This window comes from Dermacentor silvarum, chromosome 6, assembly GCF_013339745.2.
Source record: "Dermacentor silvarum isolate Dsil-2018 chromosome 6, BIME_Dsil_1.4, whole genome shotgun sequence".
Classification (NCBI taxonomy): Eukaryota; Metazoa; Arthropoda; class Arachnida; order Ixodida; family Ixodidae; genus Dermacentor; species Dermacentor silvarum.
In genome coordinates, this window is record NC_051159.1 from 149225009 (window position 1) to 149249507 (window position 24499).

General features: G+C 46.9%; 1 protein-coding gene across 2 annotated transcripts in view; it reads right to left on the bottom strand.

Annotated features, from left to right (window-relative positions):
* The window catches only part of LOC119456212 (condensin-2 complex subunit G2-like), a 91437-nt gene that overhangs the window by 14215 nt on the left and 52723 nt on the right, over positions 1 to 24499 (bottom strand). Inside the window, exons 16-21 of one of the 2 annotated variants that reach the window (XM_037717846.2) lie at positions 19610 to 19684; positions 9332 to 9424; positions 5158 to 5391; positions 4399 to 4581; positions 3659 to 3778; positions 1988 to 2116 (exon numbers count right to left, since the gene is read on the bottom strand). In XM_037717846.2, the coding sequence (XP_037573774.1) occupies positions 1988 to 2116; positions 3659 to 3778; positions 4399 to 4581; positions 5158 to 5391; positions 9332 to 9424; positions 19610 to 19684 (834 nt within the window). The remainder of the gene's footprint in view (positions 1 to 1987; positions 2117 to 3658; positions 3779 to 4398; positions 4582 to 5157; positions 5392 to 9331; positions 9425 to 19609; positions 19685 to 24499) is intronic. The other variant, XM_037717847.2, reaches the window with a different exon arrangement.

Here is a 24499-nt window from a genome sequence, read left to right on the forward strand (position 1 = left end):
GCGAACGAATGGCTGGCTTTGCTTCATACCACCGATGTGAAGATATCGTCGACATCGCTGAAACGGTATCTTTCGTCCAACTCTCAAATTCAACAAAATGAATTCTTTTCAGATTCAAACTTGCTTTTTCCTATTGCCCGATAATTAGACATATTTTCCAGTCCCTTCCATGCAAGAAAAATTTATCGGCGACTACTTATTTGCATAAAAGGTTGAATTTCAATGTAACAAAATTTCTATATAATGTAGCAAATTGCCGGTTTCACCGACTTCGTTATATCAATGTTTAACTTTAGTTTTTCAAAGCATTTCATGCTTAATACTATGCTGATGAAAACAAGACCTGAAGTTAAAAAAAAAACACAAAGAAAACCAGCAGACTTGACATCCGTGAAGTTTTGCAGGAATACTTGTAGCATAAGAGGCCGCACATGCTCGTGGGGCTCGAGCGGCCCGAGATGTGCGTTGTCGTTTTAGCGGCTTCGGAAAGCTTACGTTTGCGCTCCTCAAATTCGACCTGGCTCAGCAGTTTCTTTGGGTGAATATTTTGGCGGGAAGTTTTGATGTGCCTGCTCGGTGAAAATTGTTGCGGCACGAGACGCCGACGTGCATTGAGAGTGAACAGTGGCGCAGTTGGGTTATTGTCGATTAAAAGCATGCAGTACACTTCCAACAGCACTACGCCACACGCACAGTGAAACTGTTAGGCAAAGATGCTTATCGCATAGCTGTGAATGCTATGTGCAACGACCCGCAAGGAGATTTGTTGGTACGAGAAGAGAAAACCAAATGTGTGCTGACATTTTCACGTGACACGGGCAGGTAAGTACTGCGGGGAAGCTGCCGTGGCGGGTGCTAACCGCTCTCGATCACGCAAGCCCCACGCCTTGTTCACATGGGATCTAGCAGCCGTGAAACATATATGATCACAGTTTGGCTGAACTGTACTGAACATTGGTGCCAAAAGAGAGTTCTGGAAACTTATTCACCAGTAAAAAAGAAGCATAACTGTATTGGGTCATTTTTTGTGTTCTCGATCGTGAATGTTGGCGCCTGAAGATTGTACGAAGTGGCACCGTATCAATGAGGTTCTACTGTACGGCGGCTACTCAATTCCGGGACCCAATTGAATAGCAACTATTCAATTCAAGGACTGAATGAAATAGGACGATATTTAATTCGTTATTCTAAAGTTTTGAATATTTGCACATCCCTAGGTTCATAATTATACAGCAGCTGTGATCTGAAATGATAACCTTTTGGAGGCACCTTCACTTTTGTGCAACTAATCATCCACATCATTCAATTTAACAAATGGCATTGCTTCGCTGAAAATCTCTGCATGCGCAGGGATCTGTATTATCAGCTAAGGTGCTGTTTAAACATCCTCACATCTTTCTGCTGCGTTTGGCCTCCCCGAAGTTTCGTTTTCTGCCGTTATCGGGGAAGTTGGGCGGACTGGGCCTCTGCCGTTGCTTCTCTCTGCGCCGCAGCCGCAGCATTGGCTGAGACGTCGGCTCGTACACGCGTGTTCCGGCGCGACGTTTCACCGTCAAGAGTAAAATTTCCGCCGTGTTTTTTTTTTTTTTTTTTCGTTTTCTTTCTCTCCGTTTAGCGTTGAGGGTCTCTCCTAGGCTTTTGCTCTATGGCGGTGTCGGAGCAATGCCGGTCGGAGGCGCCGCCACGTAATTTGGCACGCCGCTGAAGGCATTGTCGAGGCGCCGTATGTTCAAATTAACTGCTGCAAATGCTTTCGCGTTCAAATTACCGGGCGTTTTTGCCCATAGCAATACACATCACTTTGACGGGACCACAGCGTCAGTTCGAACAAACCGGAAGTTCGAATTAGGCGTGCTTGAAATAACGAGATCTGACTGTACTACTCATTTATAACCATTTTTCACTAAGGGAAAAGTTCGTTGCAGTTTGCCTTTTGTTTTAAAAGTCCCACGACAGCTGTAGCTATAAAAGAAACCACCAAGCTTACCTTGACCACTTGGACAGACAACTCCCGACGTCTCCCAGTTTGACCCGACACCTTTGGCAACAGGCGCTCCTGTATCCACTCCATCTGGCACTCAAATGTTGATATTGCCATGAACTCCTCTTTTGTCACCTGGGTGTAGTCATAGTCATCATGTAAACCAACTAAAATACTGCCACAATATTTATTAAACAAGGCATTTCTGCAAATAACTGTCATGTAGTAGTACTTTGTCGAAAAAAAGCTAAAGTAATTGTGAACAGTAATTTGACAGTTTACAGTGCATGTTCACCATTTCTGTCAGTGTCACAATGTCCGTGTCACACTGCCCTAGTGCAAGATGCATACGTTAACTAGCAGTGTATGCAAAAAAGTTTCCTTAATAGCTAGAAGGCCAATGCACTGATGAATGACATGCGGCTCAACAAATAAATTAGCTATAGTAAAGCACAGGGAACTATGTGGCAATTCTTTAGATGTCTGCAGGAAGAAAGTGTCCAAAATTTGGATTTTTACGCCCAAGAGAATTCTTTGGCAAAGCATAGAAAATCATTGGCAAAATGCAATGTATATTAAACAAAGGAGTCCTATGTACTCGTAAACAAGACTGAGACAAAAGCCAGAAGTGCCACAAACAGAGGTGGGAATGCTCCAAGTCATTTTATAGCAACTGTTGGAGCAGATCAGAGCAGACAAATTGAGATTTTGGAGTAGTCTGGAGCAGGTAAATTTTAATTTAGAGCGTTATTATAATTAAGTGGCGTAACAGTCACAAAAACCTTGCATTCTGCAGCATTAAAGAAGTGTTTAACAGCATCGTAAAGGCATTTTCATACTATTTTTGCATTAAGTGCTGGTGAAGTGACTGTAGGTGTTTTCCAATACAAGAAAGGGAAAAGGTAAGGTGAATGAAAACCACAGTGTTTAATTCAAAGACATTTTTAAGTAATGTGAGAGCACAATCTAGCTCAAATCCTGCTCTACACATGACTGACTTTGCTTTGCCACTCGGAAGCACCTAGATCATGGAGGTCATGTTGAGCGATTCTGTGCAAACACCCTCAATAAGGTAAAGGGCGCCAAATTCCTCCTTTCTTGGCCTCTCCTTTTCAGACTCCCATCGCCACTCGCCCTCTCAATTTGCGCTTTTGATCTTGGCAATCGCATTGTACAGTAACGTGGTCAACGTGATACCAGAATTCGCAGTCACCGCGATCAAGAGCACCTGTAATGACTCCACTCCACTAACATCTAAGCACGGATAAGCCTCCAGAACTCTCTGCCTGCCCTCGCTTGACAGCTTGGGGGGCAAAATAAAAGAATACCGCTACCTTTACCTTTATTCACAGGGGTTAAAGGGGCATGGATGTTTGCGCCCACTGGCAGCCAGAATACAAAAGCTACTTTTACGTGCGCTACGAGACCGACGACGACGCTCTGCACCACACCAGATATCTTTCGCAGACGCCTGCCCAAGCCAAAGCTGTTCTGGTGCAGCGTGGCACAACTTCAGTTGCTTTCGGTGGAATTTGATTCCAGCAATTTGCCTAAGTATCAAAATGGCGCAAATAGCACAGTATTACCCTACCCATACACGACCTATAACTTGCAAAAACATCTGTGTGTGGATTTCAAAAACGCAGATATTTTCCCCATAAAACGAGGATTACTTACGGGGTGTTTCTGGCCCTGAAGGAGGTACGTGAGGAGGAGAAACAAGTCAAAGGCCGTCATCATCTCGCCTTGAGCTACCATTCTGCCGTTGGAGATGGAGAGCAAGTCCTTCAACGAGTCCTAGAAAAGACAAACCACACGCGAGATGTAAACATGATGTGTTATGAAGTGGATACAGAGGGATATCTCATAAGAACTGAGCAAATAGCAATATTACTATAGTCTCGATAGGAAGTTATACGTCATATTTACACTGTTTCTTTTTAACTTGTTTTTAAAGTCCCCTATCGTATGTACAAAATAAATAAATAAACAGTGCAAAAAAAGTTACGACACGCAGCTTTGCAGCAAGAACAACAGAAAAACACAGAACACTAATGGCACTAATGAAGGTTAAATAATACAATGCAAAAAATGCTTGACAGAAAGCCAATATCTAATTTGCAAAAAGGGAGTTAACAAAAGCATGAGTTTAGCCACTTCAGCAACCTGTAACGGAATGCCCACTAGACATAGGTTGTTCTTGTTTGCGGCAGCATCCAATAATGAGCAGCAAATGTACTAAGCGTAAGTTGGACAACTGTATTAGGAACGAATGCTACTTTGAATCATAATATCTAAATGAAGTTGTAGATGGCTCCTTGAGGCAAAAAAAGTGGCATAGAATAGCAGATGGTGGCCCGGAACACCTACATAGCACACAGCACAGCCACGAAAAGCAAGCAAGAGGAGATGCTCACAGCAATACGCAAGAGGACGTTCCAGGTGTCGAACAGGGGCACAGTGTGATGCTTGAGCAACATCATCTGCAGGTGGGGAGACTCCAACAGTTGCCGGAGCACCTGCAATCCCATCTCAGGATTGCAAGGCCGCCGTTCGACACAGAAGCGCACTCGACGCTGCTTGACCGGTGTCTGCTTGTTCTGCAATGTAGGACAAAGAGGAGTTGCCATCTTTACTGCAAACTGAAGTATGGCGCCCATCTTTCCCACCAAGTACAGTAGAACCTCGTTATACATTCTGGAAAAAAACTTGAGAAAAAACGTACTAACCGAAAAAAGGTACGATCCGAAGTGACTAAAGGATTTAACAGACTCAACTGTAGTTGACATCTACGTAGGTGAAGCGTTGTGCAAATCGTTGCACGAGATGCCGACGAGCGTAGAGCTGGTGGCGCTACAGCAGCCAGAGACACGTATTGCGTACTGTTTTAAGACGGCGACGGGAAACCGAAACAAAATAGAGCCGATGCGCGACGCCACATGCCGCTGAAGCAAAACGTGGCGCTCAAATTGCACTGCCAGCAGCAGTGAATGGCGGTATGTTTGGATTATTGCCTACTAAAAGCGGGCAGTACTCTACCAACGGCACTACGCCCCACGTGCTGTAAAACAGATAGGTGAATCTGTTTGGCGGCGATAGCCATGAATGTGGCGTTGAAACAAACAGAACCAGTGGCTGGCTTGGACTACCCAGCCGATGCAGCTACCGACACTCACCTGCAGCTCTTCGACAGATTCCACCACCAGTCCCAAGACGTCAGCTGCACGGTGCATGTTGCACATAAACAGCACACACTGCTTGGCTTCCTCTGACAGAGTCAAAGGTGCACCGGTATTGGGCACAGTCAGGAAGTTGCGAAGCATTGAGAAGCAGCGCAGGGACAGATTGCTGGCTTCATCACGAGGCAGTAGGGAGGCAGCACTCAGCACTGAAATCTGCAAGCCGAGAGACTGCGTACAGAGAAAAACAGAGGGTCATGCTTTGTTGAACTTGCAGTCATCTTTTAGCTGCACAACAAAACAAGGCGATATGCAAACAACTGCTGCCTATAACTTGTTATTGGACACTGCCAAAAGTCCAAGTCAAGACTAACTTTTTTGCACATACTTGTGACTTGAGTGTTACTTGCCTTTCTAGACATGACGTGGACCGCACAGCTGTCAATCATCTCACGACTGAAGTCAAATTGGTGTACATGCATCCTCATACATTCCAAAGCAATCGCTAACGCTCACATAGATTCAAGAATGTACCACACTGTCCACGTTACCTGTGCAAAACCCCGATTTACAAAGACACCTCACCGTTGCTACAACTTTCACCAAGTGTCAGATACAAAAAGCACCTTGTGCACAAGAGTGAGAGCCTGATAACACTGACAGTTCGGTAGGGCAGCACCAGCAGGAAGTACAACAATGGCAGGTGGCAATAGCAACATGAGGGTGGCTGCAAGTACTGTCTGTGCCACCTGATAACCACTGATATGACTAGCAATGGTTTGAGCAAGCAATGTAAAATTTAGAATTTGTGTTTGGATCTCACCATATTGTAGAGGAGAGCCACAGTTGTCACATGTGATGGCTCAATTCTGCGACGTGTGCAGTCGCTGATAAAGCGCTAGTACCCATTCTTGCCGACAGCAGCATCAGTGTGCATGCTACCAGGGATCATTGCCACTGTGTGCAAAAACATGTCCTTCGCAACACGAACATGGCCTAACAATACATACATGGTTTTTGCAGGATGCGCTTGTAGCCTTGCCAATAATGCCAGTGGTTATCAGAGGGTGTGGATGATACATTCAGCTATGAACTCTTTGAAATTAGTATGCCGTATATACTCGCATAATGCTTGCACCCCGACATTGGTCATCAAAAATAATTTTTTTTTCCCTCAAATAAACATAGCACCTTTGAAAATTGCTGTAGCAACTGTCATCTGCTTGTGCCAGCCAGTGATAATGACAGCAAATGGCAGCCGAGCACACGGTCGGTGCGTGCAACCACTGTCAAATACGATTCGGAAGCAGCGAGGTTATTGCAGTTTATGAAGTGTCCGAGTTGCACATGGACAGCTAACACCGGCATTGATTGTCTTTGTGTCCCTCTACCACAGTTTGGGGAGACGTTAAAGAATTGAAGAATTACAGACCCATTAGCTTGCTTTCAGTATTGTATAAAATATTCACCAAGATAATTTCCAATAGAATCAGGACAACACTTGACTTCAGTCAACCAAGAGAACAGGCTGGTTTCAGGAAGGGATATTCTACGATGGACCATATCCATGTCATCAATCAGGTAATCGAGAAATCTGCGGAGTACAATCAACCTCTCTATATGGCTTTCATAGATTATGAAAAGGCATTCGATTCAGTAGAGATACCAGCAGTCATAGAGGCATTGCGTAATCAAGGAGTAGAGGAGGCCTACGTAAATATCTTAGCAATATCTACAAGGATTCCACAGCTACCTTGGTTCTCCACAAGAAAAGTAGAAAGATACCTATCAAGAAAGGGGTCAGGCAAGAAGACACAATCTCTCCAATGCTATTCATTGCATGCTTAGAAGAAGTATTCAAGCTCTTAGACTGGGAAGGATTAGGAGTGAGGATCGACGGCGAATATCTCAGCAACCTTCGGTTTGCAGATGACATTGTCGTATTGAGCAACAATGGAGAGGAATTACAACAAATGATTGAGGACCTTCATCGAGAAAGTGCAAGAATTGGGTTGAAGATGAATATGCAGAAGACAAAGATAATGTTCAATAGCCTGGCAAGGGAACAAGAATTCAGGATCGCCAGTCAGCCTCTAGAGTCTGTAAAGGAATATGTTTATCTAGGTCAATTACTCACAGGGGACCCTGATCATGAGAAAGAAATTTACAGAAGAATAAATTGGGTTGGAGTGCATACGGCAGGCATTGCCAAATCCTGACTGGGAGCTTACCACTGTCATTGAAAAGAAAAGTGTACAATCATTGCATACTACCCGTGCTAACATATGGGGCAGAAACTTGGAGGTTAACAAAGAAGCTCGAGAACAAGTTAAGGACCGCACAAAGAGCGATGGAACGAAAAATCCTAGGAGTAACGTTAAGAGACAGGAAGAGAGCGGTGTGGATCAGAGAACAAACGGGGGTAGACGATATCACAGGGCGTTATAAAAGCAACATAGTTCGTTTCAAGTTAAGGTCGACGCCAGTGTCGACAGTGATGACATGACTAGCGATAAGCGATGTCAGTGTTGACACTAGGCACGTTTACATGTGGTGCATCCCCTTCGTCTGAAACAAGCCGGGGCTTGCTTCCGGCGAGTGCTTTTCGTCAGTGAATGGGGGAGAGTCACGTCAGCAGCGGTGTTTGAATGCACCACACAGGTTTATTTCCCCGTTTCAATCTACTCTCCTGGCACATTAATGCAATGCACCGTTGTCGTGTTAATGTAAATGCGGCTACTGACTGAATATGTCAGCCCAGAATCACGGAGTTTCTTTAGGTTCAGCTGTCTGCAAATGGAGTCACTAAAAGGCCTTTGCAATTTCAGCTAATGTAGAACCTGTGCTCCTATTACAAAAGCTGATGTTGCTGGGCAGTAATACAGTGTGGCTGGCATGAGAACTGCAACTTACAGCCACTTCTCTTTAGAACCTAGAACTTTTCCTCCAAAAATTTTCCCCACATAATTATCGCGCCCCAACTAATTTCAAGGAAAATCTCCAAGACAGTTTTCGAAAGAATAGAGTGCAGATTGAAAATATCTTCAAAACAGTGCGAAAAGAAATAGAAGCACAGCTTTATACAGACCAGAAGACAAAGCAGGCAGACAGCACACATGCATACCCCCTTTGATGCCACACGACAGTTTCCCTCAAGCAAAGGCAACCGAATGAACAAGAAGTAGAATACTAATCATATTGCAACATGCTTGCTCAGCCATTCAGCACTACTTCCTAATGGTGCACATTACAAGAGAAAGCGCTGTGGCTCTTACATTCAAAAGGATGCAAGAATGACAGGCGTGAACAGAAACACAACTAGCGACCTATATCATTTAAAAGAAAAAGTAAATTACACCGGCTTTATGTGGTTGTGTGTGAATTGAGCCCCTTGGTTTCCCTTGTTCATTGCATACTGAGGTTCTCGACTCTGGCAGCCTTGTTGCCTACAGGTAGCATACGAGGGTTAACTGGCCAGCTTGCCTGCACCCAAGTTCACATACTACGAGACACCTACAGTTAAAGGTATTCATGTCGCACTTCGGCAATTGTGGCTCTGTAAATGCTGAAACTTGCAAAATTCAGCTTCTGGCTCTTTTAGAACAGAACATAGTCTATCTTCACTATTAAAACAATAAGCAGGCCCGAGCAGATTCCATCAAAATCCAAGACATCATGGTGGGCTGGTGCAAAAAATTCAAGGTGGTGTCGCCACCCGTTTTTCATTGTTGCGTTTTTTAGGGCTTACCAAGCCTCTTCTCATTGCAAGAGTAACTATGAGCTGTATTATTGAATTACATTTCAATAACAAACACTTTCTCTTTATTGTCCTTTTAATAAGTTTCTTCACCTAGTCAGACTGGACTTGCGAATTGCATCTGAGCATGCCATCGTGTATTCTTCATCCCTTTCCTTTTCCTTATCCAATGTGCTTACACTGCTTTCCATGCATCCGTAGCAAAAGCCCAAAAGTCAGTATTGTTGCATCGGAAGTGCTTGCCAAGCCACGGAGACACTGCCAATGTGCTGCTACGTGCTAAGCAGTTAAATGTGCAGACTACATTTGCGTTGGGAATGGCCAGTTATGGCATCACACGTGCAGGTCAAGCCAAGCAGGGAACTTCCCGTGTGCCACTTCTTGTGAAGAAGAGTTGCGGTCAGCCATACTCACGCCATACTCAGTATTGGCGCCATTCATCGCATTGCTCTGTGTCAAGGATGATTGTCGCTCACTGGTGATGGATGTTTTCCGTGATAATGCGTTCTGTTAGAATGAATAGTTAGAGGTTCAAGATGTAGTTCACAAGACTTCCTAGTGTCGACATCATGGCCTTAAAGTATGCACCACTGTACAGAATTTTCCTGAAGGAACAAATTTCATTGCATTCAACATTGGCTCATCAAGACTCAAGCAGATGAGTTGTGATATGTATTTCACGATCATAATTACCTTTGGAAGAATTTGTGGTACTTAATTCATACTATCCACATCCAAAATGAAAATACCATTCTTTTTCTTATAATTCAAGAATGCAAGTTATCTGCAGTAACTTAACTGAATGATAGTAATGCAGTTTATAGGGTCTTAGTCAACTTTCCTTTTTTTTTTTTTTTCAGGTTACCTACTCTTGTTGTCTTCTACTGAACTGATCCTGCAGAATGCTTGGAATAAATGTTGGCCTTAGAATGCACCAACGCCTTCCATGAGTTCATAGTGCTTGTTATGCATACAAAACATATAGAGTGGTTAGCAGAGCAAGTTTCTTCGTTCATATGCTCCTGAGCCAATGCATTGCATTTGAGTGCGTGCTCTCTGGTCGGTCGTGGCAGTGACATAGGCGTAAAAAATTTAACTTAACAAACACTCTCAACGTATACAGTCTATGTGCTTGATCAATTGTTGGTACAGAAATCTGGAATGAAATACCCTACTCCATTAAAAAACTTGCGGGAACTGCCGCCGTGATCCGCGACACTGAGACTAGTGCTGGAAGAGGACAAGAAGTGCATGAGCAGTGGCACGAGCCGTAGCTGGATGCTGCTGGCCAAGACTTGGGACCGCTGGCCAAGACTTAGGCCTGCTGACTGTGGGGCCGCACCGTCCCCTACACTGGCGCCCAACACGGGGCCACAAACTTTAAAGGGACCCTGAAACGATTTTGACGATTTTGTACAAACGTACTGAGTCGTTAAAGTAGGTCCTTCTGATCATTAATTGACGCATCTAAGCGCTCCACGTAAAGCGTGTAATTGATTATAAGGTTTTAAAAAGGTACATCGCTACCGATCGCAGCACTCCAATTGTTTTGTGACCAAGTGACGCAATTTGACCATAACACGTCACTGGGCCAGCTATCCGATTGGCTGCCAAGGGCGCGTCATTGATAATTTTTCTACCATTATGGTGAACAAATGTTGTTCGTAATAGTTTAGATGTTAGTTAATTTGTTTATATGAAAAGAAAGTAACCGAAAGAGAATGCACAAGGACATGTATCACTACACTAAAAGCATTTCCGGTCCACAGCAAGTGTCGTCTGCTTGTGTTAAAACGTGCTCCGTGTTGACGAGAGCTGCACGGTCAGTGTTGGTCTTGTTCTTTCTTTTCGCAAGCACCATGGTTCGCCCTTGCGTTGTGGGCTGCAAACGTAGCGATCGGCGACATGTCAAGCTGCGACATCGTGCCCCGCTGCGTGGCAGCAGACAAGCGGAGTGGCTGCAGCGCATCGAACTGACGGTATCCAAATGGCACCAGCATCTACGTGTTTGCAGCCGTCACTTCACGTCGAAGGATTGCCACAATAGAATTTACCTTGGCCGGTATTCGGGTAAACGCAAGCGCAAGTGTACTGGCCGTTTTACCACGTTTTACGTGATGAACGGAGGGGCAAACGTGAACTGCTTGCACGGTGCAGCCACCTGGCGGCACAAAGCTCAACCAAACACACAGCTAATATAGCAGTAACCAAGTTTTTTCTACTTTGCTGCTGGCTCAACTTTTTTGCAGGAGCGTAATCTTGAACACGTCTTTTTATGTGTTTAAAATGTTTTACACTTGGTTACAGGAATATTAGCTCTGTACTTGGCTGGTTAAGCTCCGCGCCACCAGATGGCTGGACCGCGCATGCCGATCAGGCCACTCACATACGTCTACGAAGCTCCTTCATCACAGCGGTATGGAGGGGCTTTAGTTTATGCCTCTGGCTATCCGTCAAAACACCCAGCTCGCCTGTAGTTACCGGAATACCGGACACGCTCGGCGCTGTGACAGAACGCTCGCAACGCACGCTGCTTGATCGCTCTCGCTGGGGATCGACGGCCGGGCGGCTAGCGGAGAGGTTGGAGAACCTTCGCACGCTGGCTCCAAGACAACCGGAAGTAGACGACAACGTACGTCACAACATGACGTAGAGCCAGCGAAGGCGGAGCTTAGCCCTGATCCCTCGGTGAACGAGTTGAGGAGGAAATGCATGGCTAGGGAGGAGGGCAACTTGTAATTGTCCGTAGCTCTCTTAATATGAGACGCTTCTCTTAAATTATGACGCGAATGTTTTACTGTAGCTGTACCCTACATGTCTACAAAATTTGTCCGAACCGTTTCAGGGACCCTTTAAAGTGAAATTTTAGTGATGCTACACTATTTTAAAGCATGCATATAAGATTACCTATTCTTATTTTGGATTGCATTTTGTATTTAATTTTATGTTATAGATCCAGAATTAGTCATAAAGTGTCTTCTTAAAAAAATACAGAGAGAAAGTTAGTTAAGTGAGGTTTTATGGCGCAAAAGCAACTAAGGCTAAGATGCACCATGCACAAGGTGAAAATATATAACTTGTGAAAGTGCTTCAAGAAACGAAGATCATTACTTTAATGTTTGTTTAAGAAACCTGTTTCATCTAAAAACTTTAAAATGTTTAAACTTAAAAACTTGAGCTTAAAAGGGAGAAAAAAGCTGGCTGACCAGAGAATCACCGATTTACTACAGGGCCACAAACATTGCAAGAAACTGATGGTGCTTGCCCGTACATTTCAGCCTCAATTTCCCCAATCCCAGATTGAACAAAAGCTGTTTTGTTCTATTAGGATGTGTTCACAACAAACCATTTGTTGAAGAAATTTAGCACTGCAGCCTGGATTTAATGAAGCCACAAGGCACATGCAGTTCAGCAGCATCAGCAAGAAGTCAAATGGAAGAGGAGAGCAAATTGCAACATCATGCCACTTGCAAGTCTTGAACATTGTCTCCACAATGGTTGCACAGTGCACAATGAAAAGGACAACACAAACATCGACTATCATCTCAAAGGCTGCAGAGTAGCAGACACGGAAGAAGAGAATGTGTGTGCATGCTCACAGGAAGGCAACCAATCATAACCCGTCAATCATAAACGCGTGTCAACCGGTGGCAGATATCAATGAAGGCATGACAATCCATCTTTTTCCCAGCAACTCTGCACATGTGCCCAACCATAGCAAAGAATCGTGAAAGGCATTGGTAGGACATGGCCTCAAAGGTTGGGCAACCCCAATCTCAGAGGCCATGGAAGGGTATTAGATTCCGAATGGGCACATGAACTCCACTGCTACGAATGACCAAGCAGAATACCACAATGCAGTTCAACATCAGTGAAATGACAATGTGAGCAGCATATGGCAACTACCATGTTTAAAATGGGAAGCGGTGTGCACTCTTTCCAGACAAGAGCAGGAACCATGTAGCAGCTGCCCTTCAATGATGGCAAGCAAATAGATTTAATATTGTCGCAACGTCAGAAACAGAGGTCGCACAGCCCTGATCAAGAGGAATAGCAGGAGGTCGCCTTTTTTAATACAGCGCGCTGCCGCGACTTCTTCTTCTTCACCGCGCCTTGATAGAAACGCGCGTGCCTGCTCGCATATACCTCCTCTTCATCAGAGTACAGGCGCGGCATTTGCTTCCCTCCGAAGGAAGCATCGTCCCGATGCGTAACTTAAGCATATGAGGGCGGCGTACAAATGGCACAGAGTAAGACACGCAAAACAAAACCACAAAAAAACAACAGAAAAGAACAAACGAAACTTAGTTCGACAGATACGGCTTCATCCGCACCACATGCACCACTTCGGGTAAGTGCTTGCGGCGACTGGAGTTACTCTCACTGTCAGGAACGACCTCGTAGGTCACGTCGCTCAGGCGTCGAATCACTCTGTATGGCCCAAAGTACCGTCTTAGCAGTTTTTCAGAAAGTCCACGACGGCGTATGGGTATCCAAACCCATACTTTATCGCCGGGAGTGTAGATAACGGACCTGTGTCGAAGATCGTACCGTTTTGCATCTCGGCCTTGCTGATAGCAGATACGTACGCGGGCAAGCTGTCTAGCTTCTTCGGCGCGCTGAGTAAATTCGACAACGTCGGTAGGTATGTCGTCACACTCGTGAGGCAGCATGGCATCCAACGTCGTCGTGGCTTCGCGACCGTGGACCAAGCTGAAGGGCGTCATTTGAGTAGTTTCTTGTCGAGCGGTATTGTATGCGAAAGTTACGTAAGGCAAAATCTGATCCCAGTTCTTGTGTTCCACGTCGACGTACATGCATAGCATGTCTGCGAGGGTCTTATTAAGCCGCTCGGTCAGTCCGTTGGTCTGGGGATGATATGCGGTTGTTTTCCGGTGGTTTGTACCACTTAGTGTGAGAACCGAGTCAAGAAGTTCTGCAGTGAAGGCAGTTCCCCTGTCTGTGATGACTACTTTTGGGGCACCGTGCCGAAGGACGACGTTCTCGATGAAAAAATGAGCCGCTTCGGCTGCTGTGCCCCGCTGCGTAGCTTTAGTCTCCGCGTAGCGCGTCAGGTAATCGGTTGCGACAATGATCCATTTGTTGCCGGCTGTAGAAGTTGGAAATGGGCCCAGGAAATCCATTCCAACTTGGGTGAAAGGCTGTCCTGGTACCTCGACTGGATGTAAGAGACCTGCAGGCTTGCCGGGAGGTGCTTTGCGTCTTTGGCAGTCGGCGCATGTTTGTACATGATGTTTCACAGCAGCGGGTAGCTTTGGCCAATAGTACTTGCGTCGGAGTCGGGACAGTGTTCTCGTGTAGCCTAGATGACCTGAGGTGGCTTCATTGTGGCATGCTGTTAGTATTTCTTTGCGAAGTGATATCGGTACGACAAGCAGGTACGTGCTGCCGCTGGCAGAAAAGTTCTTTTTATAGAGAACATCATTTCGCAGACAAAACGACGGCAGTCCCCTGGCATAGAGTCGCGGGACGTCTGTACTTCGGCCTTCCAAGAAATTAATGAGTGGGAGCAGCTCTGGGTCGTGGCGCTGCTCCTGTGAAATGGTGACGGCGTCGACGACTCCCAAAAATGCAGCGTCAACGTCCGCGTCATCGGTACCTGCGGGCTCTACGGGTGACCGCGAAAGGCAGTCGGCGTCGGTGTGCCTTTTCCCTGATTTGTAAATTATGGTCATGTCGAACTCCTGAAGCCTAAGACTCCAGCGCGCCAAACGGCCAGATGGATCTTTCAAGTTAGTCAACCAACAAAGAGAATGATGATCGCTGACAACCTTGAATGAACGGCCGTACAAATATGGGCGAAATTTGGTAACCGCCCACACCACGGCGAGGCATTCCTTCTCGGTAGTCGAGTAGTTTTCCTCCGTACGAGACAGTGTTCGACTGGCGTAAGCGATTACTTTTTCGAAGCCGTCTTGCCACTGCACCAGTACGGCCCCCAGACCAACATTGCTCGCATCGGTGTGAAGTTCTGTAGGGGCTTCCAGGTCAAAGTGCGCAAGAACTGGAGGCGTTTGCAGGCGCTGGCGTAGTTCGTCAAATGCTATTTGCTCATTTTCACCCCAAAGAAAGGGAACATCGTCTCGTGTAAGGCGTGTTAACGGGGCAGCAATACGAGAGAAGTTCGCAATGAACCGCCGGTAATAGGTGCACAGCCCCAGGAAGCGCCTCACTGCCTTCTTGTCGGGTGGTGTGGGGAACTTTGCCACAGCGTCTATTTTTTCTGGGTCCGGTCGTACACCCTCGTGACTGACGACGTGGCCGAGGAAGCACAGTTCACTGAAGCCAAAATGACATTTCTCGGGCTTTAACGTCAGGCCAGCTGAGCGTATGGCTTGAAGAACAGTGAGTAACCGGCTTAGGTGCTCCTCGAATGTAGCCGAGAACACTATGACGTCGTCTAAATAGACCAAGCAAGTTTGCCACTTCAGGCCTGATAGTACAGTGTCCATTAAACGCTGAAAAGTGGCTGGCGCTGAGCACAGACCGAAAGGAAGTACCTTAAATTCGTAAAGACCGTCAAGGGTCACGAAGGCCGTTTTCTCACGATCTCTCTCATCGACCTCTATCTGCCAATACCCGCTTCGTAGGTCCATTGATGAAAAATAACGTGCATGCCGCAGCCTGTCCAGCGAATCGTCTATGCGTGGCAGCGGGTAGACGTCTTTCTTCGTGACTTGGTTTAATTTGCGGTAATCGATGCAGAAGCGCAAGCTGCCGTCTTTCTTTTTGACCAAGACCACGGGTGAAGCCCAGGGACTGTTCGAAGGCTGGATCACGTCATCCTCGAGCATCTTGGTCACTTGCTTTTGAATCTCTTCACGTTCCTTTGGAGCTACACGGTAGGGGTTTTGTCGAATCGGCCTCGTGGTATCATCCGTGATTATACGGTGCTTGGTCAGCGGTGTTTGTTTCACTTTTGACGTAGTCGAAAAGCAATCTTCGAACTGGTGTATCAGCTCCAAGAGGCGCTGTCTCTCAGAAGGCGACAGGGTGGAGCTGACGTCGAAAGACAAATGTGTCGAGGCCGGAACGGTCGTGTCTTGACGTTGTAAAGCCAAACAATCTTTTACTTGAATGACTTCGTCGCAGTAGGCAATTGCGGTGCCCTTTTGAATGTGACGGCGTTCGTCGCTGAAGTTCGTCAGAAGGACTGCCGCTTGCCCATGAGTCATGTCGAGTAGGCCTCTAGCAATCGAAATGCCGTGGGTTAGCAATAGTGCAACAATTTGCTCCGCGATCACATCCCCATGGTAGGGCTTCCGGCACGAGACAGATACAAGGCGGCAGGAGCGCGGTTGAATGGTCACATCGTCGGCGAGTCGCAGACGCTCATGTTGCCCGTCATGAGTGGTGTCGGCATAGGGGCTTGCAGAGAACGTCACCATACGGCCCGGAATGTTTATGACGGCGCCGTGATCTCGCAGAAAATCCATCCCTAAGATGAGGTCTCTGCAGCAGTCAGGGATAATGACGAAAGTGGCAACGAAGCTGGAATCACCGATGTGAATTCGAGCGGTACATGTTCCTGTTGGTGTTATTACCTGGCCACCGGCACTTCTTATGTGTGGCCCGGTCCACGGCGTCTTCACTTTCCGAATGCGGTCGGCCAGCTCCTGCCGCATGATTGAGAAGTCTGCGCCAGTATCAACAAGTGCTGTAACGTGATGTCCATCGATGAGAATGCTAATATCGGCACGGGCAACGTCGTCGGCGGTAGTATTCGTCGTCGTCGTATTGTCCTCTTGGGTAGCGTGGGGGGTATTTTTGCCGTCGCGACACTGGGCAACCTTCCCCCCGGAGGTCGCTGCCGTTAGTTTCCCCGGCGCGGACTAGGGGAACGACCACCCCTGACGACGTCAGCGAAACTCTGGCGGTTTGGGGAAGTGTAACGCACAGGGGATGGGGACTGCAAGCGACGACGCGGTGAAGCTGCTTGGCCGGTCGACAGGTGATCACGATTCGGGGCACAACGGTCGTCAAAGCGCAGAGAAGCGGCGGGCGAAAAACTTGCCACCCCAGCCTCTCGATGGGGACAGAAGCGGGCAATGTGGCCAGGTTCCCCACAATGGAAACAGAGTGGTCGACGGTCGGCCGTGCGCCACAAGTCAGTACGGCGAACAGGAGGTCGTCTCACAGACTCTCGTTGCCACCACGGCACGGGAACGGTCCGAGGCTGAAATGGCGGTACCTCCGGTGAAGGGGGAGGACGTCGGACCACGTCTGCATAGCTCAATGGACGTGCCTCAGGGCATGGAGGTGGTGAGGAGAAGGCTTGCCGCAACTCTTGGCGCACGACTTCGGCAACCGAAACGACTGGAGACTCCGTAGGAGTAATGCCGAGGGCTCGCAGCTCTTCACGTAGAATGACTCTAATCATTTCCCGTAAAGAAGGCTGGTCAACACCCTGAGCTGCGGCGCTTATTGGTGTGTTGTTGGGTAGGCGATCAAAGTGGCGGCAACGTTGCTGAAGTGCCCGCTCAATGATAGTCGCTTCTTTGATGAAGTCGTCGACCGTTGTGGGCGGGTTTCGGACAAGGCCTGCAAACAGCGGTTCCTTAATTCCCCGCATAAGGTGACGCACCTTCTTCGCCTCGGTCATATCGGGATCAGCTCGGCGAAACAGACGGGCCATATCCTCCGCATACATGACGACAGATTCGTTCGGCTGCTGTACGCGAGCCTCAATAAGTTGTTGCGCGTAATCGCGCCGGTCCGAACTTGCGAATGAATCGAGGAGCTGACGCCGAAAATTGCCCCACGTGTGGAAGCTCGCTTCCCTGTTCTCGTACCACGTGCGAGCACTCTTTTCGAGCGCGAAATAAGCATGGGTGAGTTTCTGTCGCTCGGTCCAGTGATTGACATCAGCGACGCGCTCGTACTGATCGAGCCAGTCCTCGACATCTTCGAAAGCATCACCATGGAAGGTTGCGGGAACGTGAGGCTGTTCAAGAGTCACCTGGGAAATGCTCGGCGCCGTCTGAGAAGAAGGAAGAGTGGCCGATGGTGTTGGAACAGCCATGCTGGTGGGAGGCGCAACGGGAGGGAATTCCGGGCTCAGGCCGAGCAGGCGCCGACTGAATAGATGGACTGCAGTCGTGACGAGAAGTGGAGCTTCCGGACTGGGTGTACGAGTCCTTATAGGGGTTGAACGCATGAGGTTCAAGGCGCCAGCACCTCCACCAGTGTCGCAACGTCAGAAACAGAGGTCGCACAGCCCTGATCAAGAGGAATAGCAGGAGGTCGCCTTTTTTAATACAGCGCGCTGCCGCGACTTCTTCTTCTTCACCGCGCCTTGATAGAAACGCGCGTGCCTGCTCGCATATTCCTCCTCTTCATCAGAGTACAGGCGCGGCAATATATAAAATGCAATTCTGGAGCGACACTGCATATTGGAGTTTGCATACTTTTGTACTGGTTAGTGTTATGAACAGCCGAGTGTGCTGTCAATGACTGGGTCCTCATGCCAGTGCACGAGGACAAATTCCTGACCTGTAATGCATGTACCAATGACACAGCTAGGTGGTCTAAATATGGGACAAAAAAGTACTGAAATCCAAGGTGCACCGGTACATCAAGGTACCTATGACAATGCTTCCCGTGCAAAATTCAAGAAAGGAAAGTTATACCTTTCTTTTCTCCACTAACATTCTTTCATCGAATGAATTAAAATACAGTTTTGAGCCGCTTCACCATTAGAAAATTTAATATCCCTATAACTTTGGCCTGCTCAATATCACCATTTTATCACTGATCACAGGACGTATGTAATCACTCTACACTACTACAGATATCCTTGTTCCTCTGCATTTTGTATTTATTTCTGCATGCACTTCTCACTTATGTTTCATTCAACAAGTGTTTAGCTTTTCTTGCCAATCCTTGCTTTTACGTTGCGCTATTGCAATATCTTTATCTACCACAGATGTTGTGGCAGAATTAGCTGTGCACATAGAAGAGCAAGAAACCAATTCAGCTGAGAGCAAGCGATTTCCCCTCTTTTCAATGCCAAAGTGCAGTTCGACTGGTTCTAATGGACAAAGATGACACTACCACATTGCATTAAGCCTGACACACATGGAGCGATTTTCTTGCTAAAAACTGGCGAACGGCCGCATGCGGCTGTTCGGCGGGCGGCTGTTTGTCATCGATCAAGATGGGCTAGATATGTTCGCAGGCGGCCAACCGCTCGCCAGGAGCGGCAAATGAAGGCTGTCAGCGCAGACCAATCAAGGCACAGTCGTGTCTGACTTCCTGTCGCCGTATTTGAATTGGCTAGCCAAACAAAGAGCCTAGAGCGAATATGGCGACCAAAAGCTGCGCACATCGCGTACCATGATTGACTGATCACGGCCATCTAGGCGCAACCAATATGGTTCAGTTGCAGATACAAAACTATTTTTTCGCTGCATTTTACTGGGAATAGAATCACGCTGTTTCAAGCAACACAGAAATCGTGGCGGCGGCTGCCTGTTTTTCACCGCGCTGGCGTAGGCCGTGTGCAGTTTGCCGTGAAAGTTCGCTCCATGTGGGCCGGGCTTTAAGTTTATAGGATTGAAAGCTTGCACACTTGTGACACAGCCGATCGCAACCATAAGGTTTCATGATTGCATGATTGAATGTACCAGTGAAATGTCAATAGGAATGCAAAGTCGCAGAGCAAGAACTTACATCGGTGGTCTGGAACAACTCGTTCACAGTCTTCTTCATCAGAGCCACAAGAAACTTCCAATGTGGTTTCAGCTCCTTCAGAAATTAAAAAAAAGTTGAACGCAATGATTATTGCCCATTCCTTCAGAGGAATTCTTGTTGTTTGACATGAATCGTGCCAAAAAAAGTATGGTAGCATAAGAGGAAGGAAGCAAAGTAGTGCTCTGTTTCATACAATTGCAAAATTCAATTTATTATGAAATTGTTGCACATCTGATCCTATTTAGCACCAAATGAGCTGAGTGGCACGTTTCTGTGGTCAGCAACCATAACACACTGCTTGTGCTCACAATCAAAACATCTCAGACGCTGAAAACACAAAAGTGGAATCCCATTTATAAGCTCCTCACTGTTGCACATTCCCGGCTGCCAAGTCACATTTCCGCACTCCCAACCTAAATCCCATTGACTCCCATGTACTCTGCACCCATTTGATACGTCACCGTTCTGCAGTGTTACCGCATCTTAAGTTCCGTTTGAATGCGACGGTCACGTAAATTTAGCGATGCAGAAGGAAATTTGCTCTTGCACGTTAATACGAAAACGATATATGTATACGTTGCAACAAGCGACCAAAGTTGTACAAGCCAGACACTGCACGAGCCTATAGGGAGAAAGCATGCACAGTGCATTGGTGAAGCACCTGAAATGTGCATTGGTTAAAGGGACACAAAGGCGAATATGTCAATGTGAACTGTTAAAATACCATTCCAGAAACCCCACAGTGCCTTTCTCGCGCCAAGAAACTACTTAGTTTAAGAGAAAATCAAGATGAACAGCCCAAATTCCTCTAGCGCACTTCAAGTCTCCCGCCATGAGCGAGGAGATGTAAACATTGCATACGGCATCACCGCCCTTTACTGCCATCAGTGAGTAAAATGGCACCTGACAGCCGGCACTACGTTTTTCTGCGTAAAATGCAACAACATGGCCAGAAACAGAGCAAAGGCACCCTACAACATCCTAAAACATCACATGAATACGGCATTCTCTGCTGCTTGCAAAAATTTCGCTTGCTGCCCAGAAGTCCACTGGGCAGCGGGTGGCCCACCCGCTACAGTGAGATTGCCTAACATGACAGCAACCAGAGCACAAGCTTTGATCCAAATTTGTCTTGCTCCTTGCTCCCTCCGGACAACAAGAAATTATGGGCCATTCCATTCTGTGAAGGTGGATGGCCAGCGAAGCGAAGCTGTTTAGCACACAACACAGACATGACACAGAGTTTTGAACAAAGGTACAACACTTGCAGTGCACGAGTTCGCTTTGCAGGATCCCGCACATTGCCAATCGTGGTCAAGTCGTTGAGCCACAGCCGATCACACAACCTACAACTAGTACACCCAAACTGTCTGTCCAGAAAGTCCCTTTTGAATTTAGCGTATGCTCCATTAAAATTTTCTAATTTACCAGCATGGTACCTGCGCTTTTGTGATGCGTTCTCCACCCCGCGTCATTGGTCGTCTTGTCCAACTTGTCGCATGCGTTTGGTATTTTCTGCATGATCTTCATTGGTGTTTGCGACCCACCGGCGCAGACTGCACTCTCACATCTGTTCTCGCCTTTGCTCTTCATAGGTGCGATGCTTTTCAGGAGTGAACTATACGAGACCTCCTCATTACGATGACAGAAAAGTGAAAATCAAAATGAAGAACGGCAACTTGTCTTTCTGCCTTTTTTTATATACCGTCACTTGTGGCGCAAGCACTGGCATGAGCGCATTCACGCCGAAGAGCCAACTGTGGAAGAAGGTGACGATGAATGTGTGAGCAGAGGCACGAGCGCTTTCCCGTGGGCCCTGAGCTTTTGCTTACGCACATGAAAAATCCATGGAACCATAACCATGAATAGCTTCACTGTAAAATAATTTGTAAATGGAGCCTTCGCATCGTCTCGTACTGAGCACAAGGTCTCAAAGGTTGCGCGCGTGACGGTGCAAAATCTCAGAGGTCATAGAGTCACAAAAGTCGATTTCTAGCTATCAGATGGCGCCACAGTATTTACCACTGGCAGCTTGGAGTACATTTTTACTGGCAAGGACGGCACATTTAAACTATATCTAGTACCCTGTGGTTGAAACGTTGGCCTCATGGCATTCAGACAATAAAAATTTGTCGCAACTTTTTTTTTCCGCGATGCTGCACCCATGTATGTAGTTGACCCAAAGTGAGATGTGGCAAGGTACCTCTGTCTAGATTTACTGTACAGTAGAACCTTGTTCATATGTTCTTGGAAAAAGAAAACACGAGAAAGAAACTTACTAACCAGAAAAACACACAATCCAAAGCTACAAAAAAATTTGGCAGACTCAACTGTAGTTGACATCAACGCAATGTCAAGTGCTGTGCAAAACGTTGCAGTACGAAACTCTGACATGCGCTGGGCTGGTGGAGCCTAAGCAGTCCAAGACCTGCATTGTTCTTGAGGCTTCTGCCAACTTACGTTTATGTTCCTCATATTTGGCCTGGCTCAGCAGCTTCATCAGGTACCCACTCACTCAGCTGGAGGGACCCAAGATGTGCTTTATCGTTTTTTCCTTTTTAATATTACATAATGTTTCAAAACAGCTACAGGAAAACGAAACGAAATTGAGCCGGTGAGCGACACTGGAATACGATGCCGCCAGAGCGAAACATGACGGTCACTTTGCACAGCCTGCAGAAGGGAACGGTGGCGTGTTTGGGTTATCGCATACTGCACCCGAGCACTGTGAAATCCTAAACAAAAAAGAAATCGAACATGCACCTACTTTTAGCAAAAGAAACGTAGCAAGCGTCCGATTTGGGAAAAAAAAAAAAAATAGAGAGAGAACGAAACCAGCGAACTTTACCTTCGCAGAATAGAAATTTACTTGATGTCCATCGTCATCACTCTCGGACAGCACTTTATCACTGCCTCAAGAACCACATCTCGCCCTCCGTATGGGTCCACAGCACGTTTAATATTCCATATTTATCAAAAGACTATGCAAAATCGTAAATAAAATGGTGGCCCACGCCTAGACCATGGTGGCCTAGACTAACCACTTCGCTAGTCCATCCCTGAAGTATGCAATTTTCTGAAATGCCAATAACATGCGACACATGTTGCTGCTAGCTTAACATGTAAAATAAGAGTTTCAATCTGCTTTCGTATTAAGACAACGCAGTATGTCGTCAACATGCTATGCGCAAACTAATTCTTTCGCCATCCACAGCTGCTACCTTCTGATGGCAATGGCGATGATGCCAGTTAGGCTGGATCTGACAGTAGGTTGTTGCGAACGCAGTTTTTAGTGTCGTATCAGATAGCGCCACCCAAGCAAGTTCAGGACAAATTTTCTCAGGAAGAAAAAAGGGTGCGTGTTAGATGCAGGAAAATACTGTAATACATAACTTGCTGCGAGCTACCATTTTCACTTTAATATCTTCCTGAAGCAGGCCAAAAATAGGCATTTTTGATGGGAGATGATCTCTGTTCGACGCATTCCCTGTACCTAAAGCACAGCCGAGATGGACGCTGCTGCTATTGGGGTCACCAGTGAGGTCACTATTGAGGTCTGGTGCGTGCGTGGTGACCTGTGAAGTTCAATTTATCCAGCAAAGGCCAATTTCATTCGGACCTACAAAAATGTATGAGCGCAGACCGGCATCTTCGCTCGGGATCGAATTGACTGAGAAATCGAATAACCGGAGTCGAATGAACAAAAGTTTACTGTACTACTCATTCTTGAAGAGTTTAGGCAAAGTGAAATAGCATAGTACAGTAGAATCTCGTTGATACAATCCTGTTGCATCCGATTTCTCAGTGCCAATGTTTGCTATAGAGACCGAAAAATTGACCCAATACAAATATGGATCTTTTTTTACCAGTTCTTACATTCCTGGAAAACATGATCTTCCGGCACCAATGTGGTTCAGTACATCACCAAACTCTTTGTATGATACATTTTCTGGCCACTAGATCTTGCGTAAACAAGGAAAGGCGCGAGGCACGTGAGATCAAGAACAGGAGCCGCCTGCGACAACAGCTTCCCTGCAATACTCACCACCTGTTTCACGTGAAAACTCCGGCGCGCTCTCAGTTTTTTTATTCCGGTACCAGCAAATCTCTTCGTGGATTGTTGCACGCTGCATTCACAGATATTGCCACCAACCCTATTGTGATAAGCATCTTGACCTATCTGTTGCTGAGTAGGCACGTCAAAACTTCCTGACAAAATGTCCCTCTCGAAGGAGCTGCTGACTCGAGCCGAATTCGAGGATCACACACAAGCATGCCGAAGACGCAAAATCAACAACGTGCATCAGCGTCTGGTGCTGCAACAATTTGTGGAACGCTTCGCATTACATAGATGTCAACTACAGTTCAGTCTGTCAAATTTTATTGCGATAGCAATTATATGGACACTTCAAACGGATTTCTGCTGTCGGCGTCGCCGTCGCCATATGGACACTTCAACCAGATTTCTGCTGTCGGCGTCGCCGTCGCCGTGAGGTTCTGTATAGATTCCAAGGGCGATAAAATCGTCGCCGCGCGCCGAATGCGCGAGCGAAAGCGCGCGGAGGACGCGCACTATCACGGAGGGCGAACGCACGGCGGAAAGCAAACGCGACCGTCCCGCGAAAGGCCGTTGGGGTATGGGAGGGAGGGAGGCGGGGCGGCGCTGTGCTCCGGCGCCAAAGGCGTATCTTACCACTCAATCTCCCACGCAAAAGCAAGAAACGGGAAGAGGGGGGGAGGGGGGCAGCTTCTCTGCCAACAACTCTGCCCGGCGGTCGCCCGCACTGTCTCTTATCTCCACACGGCTCTGACCTTTGTATGGGCTGTGCATTTGCCGCTCAGTTTCCGTTGAAGCGATAGACCGCGCGA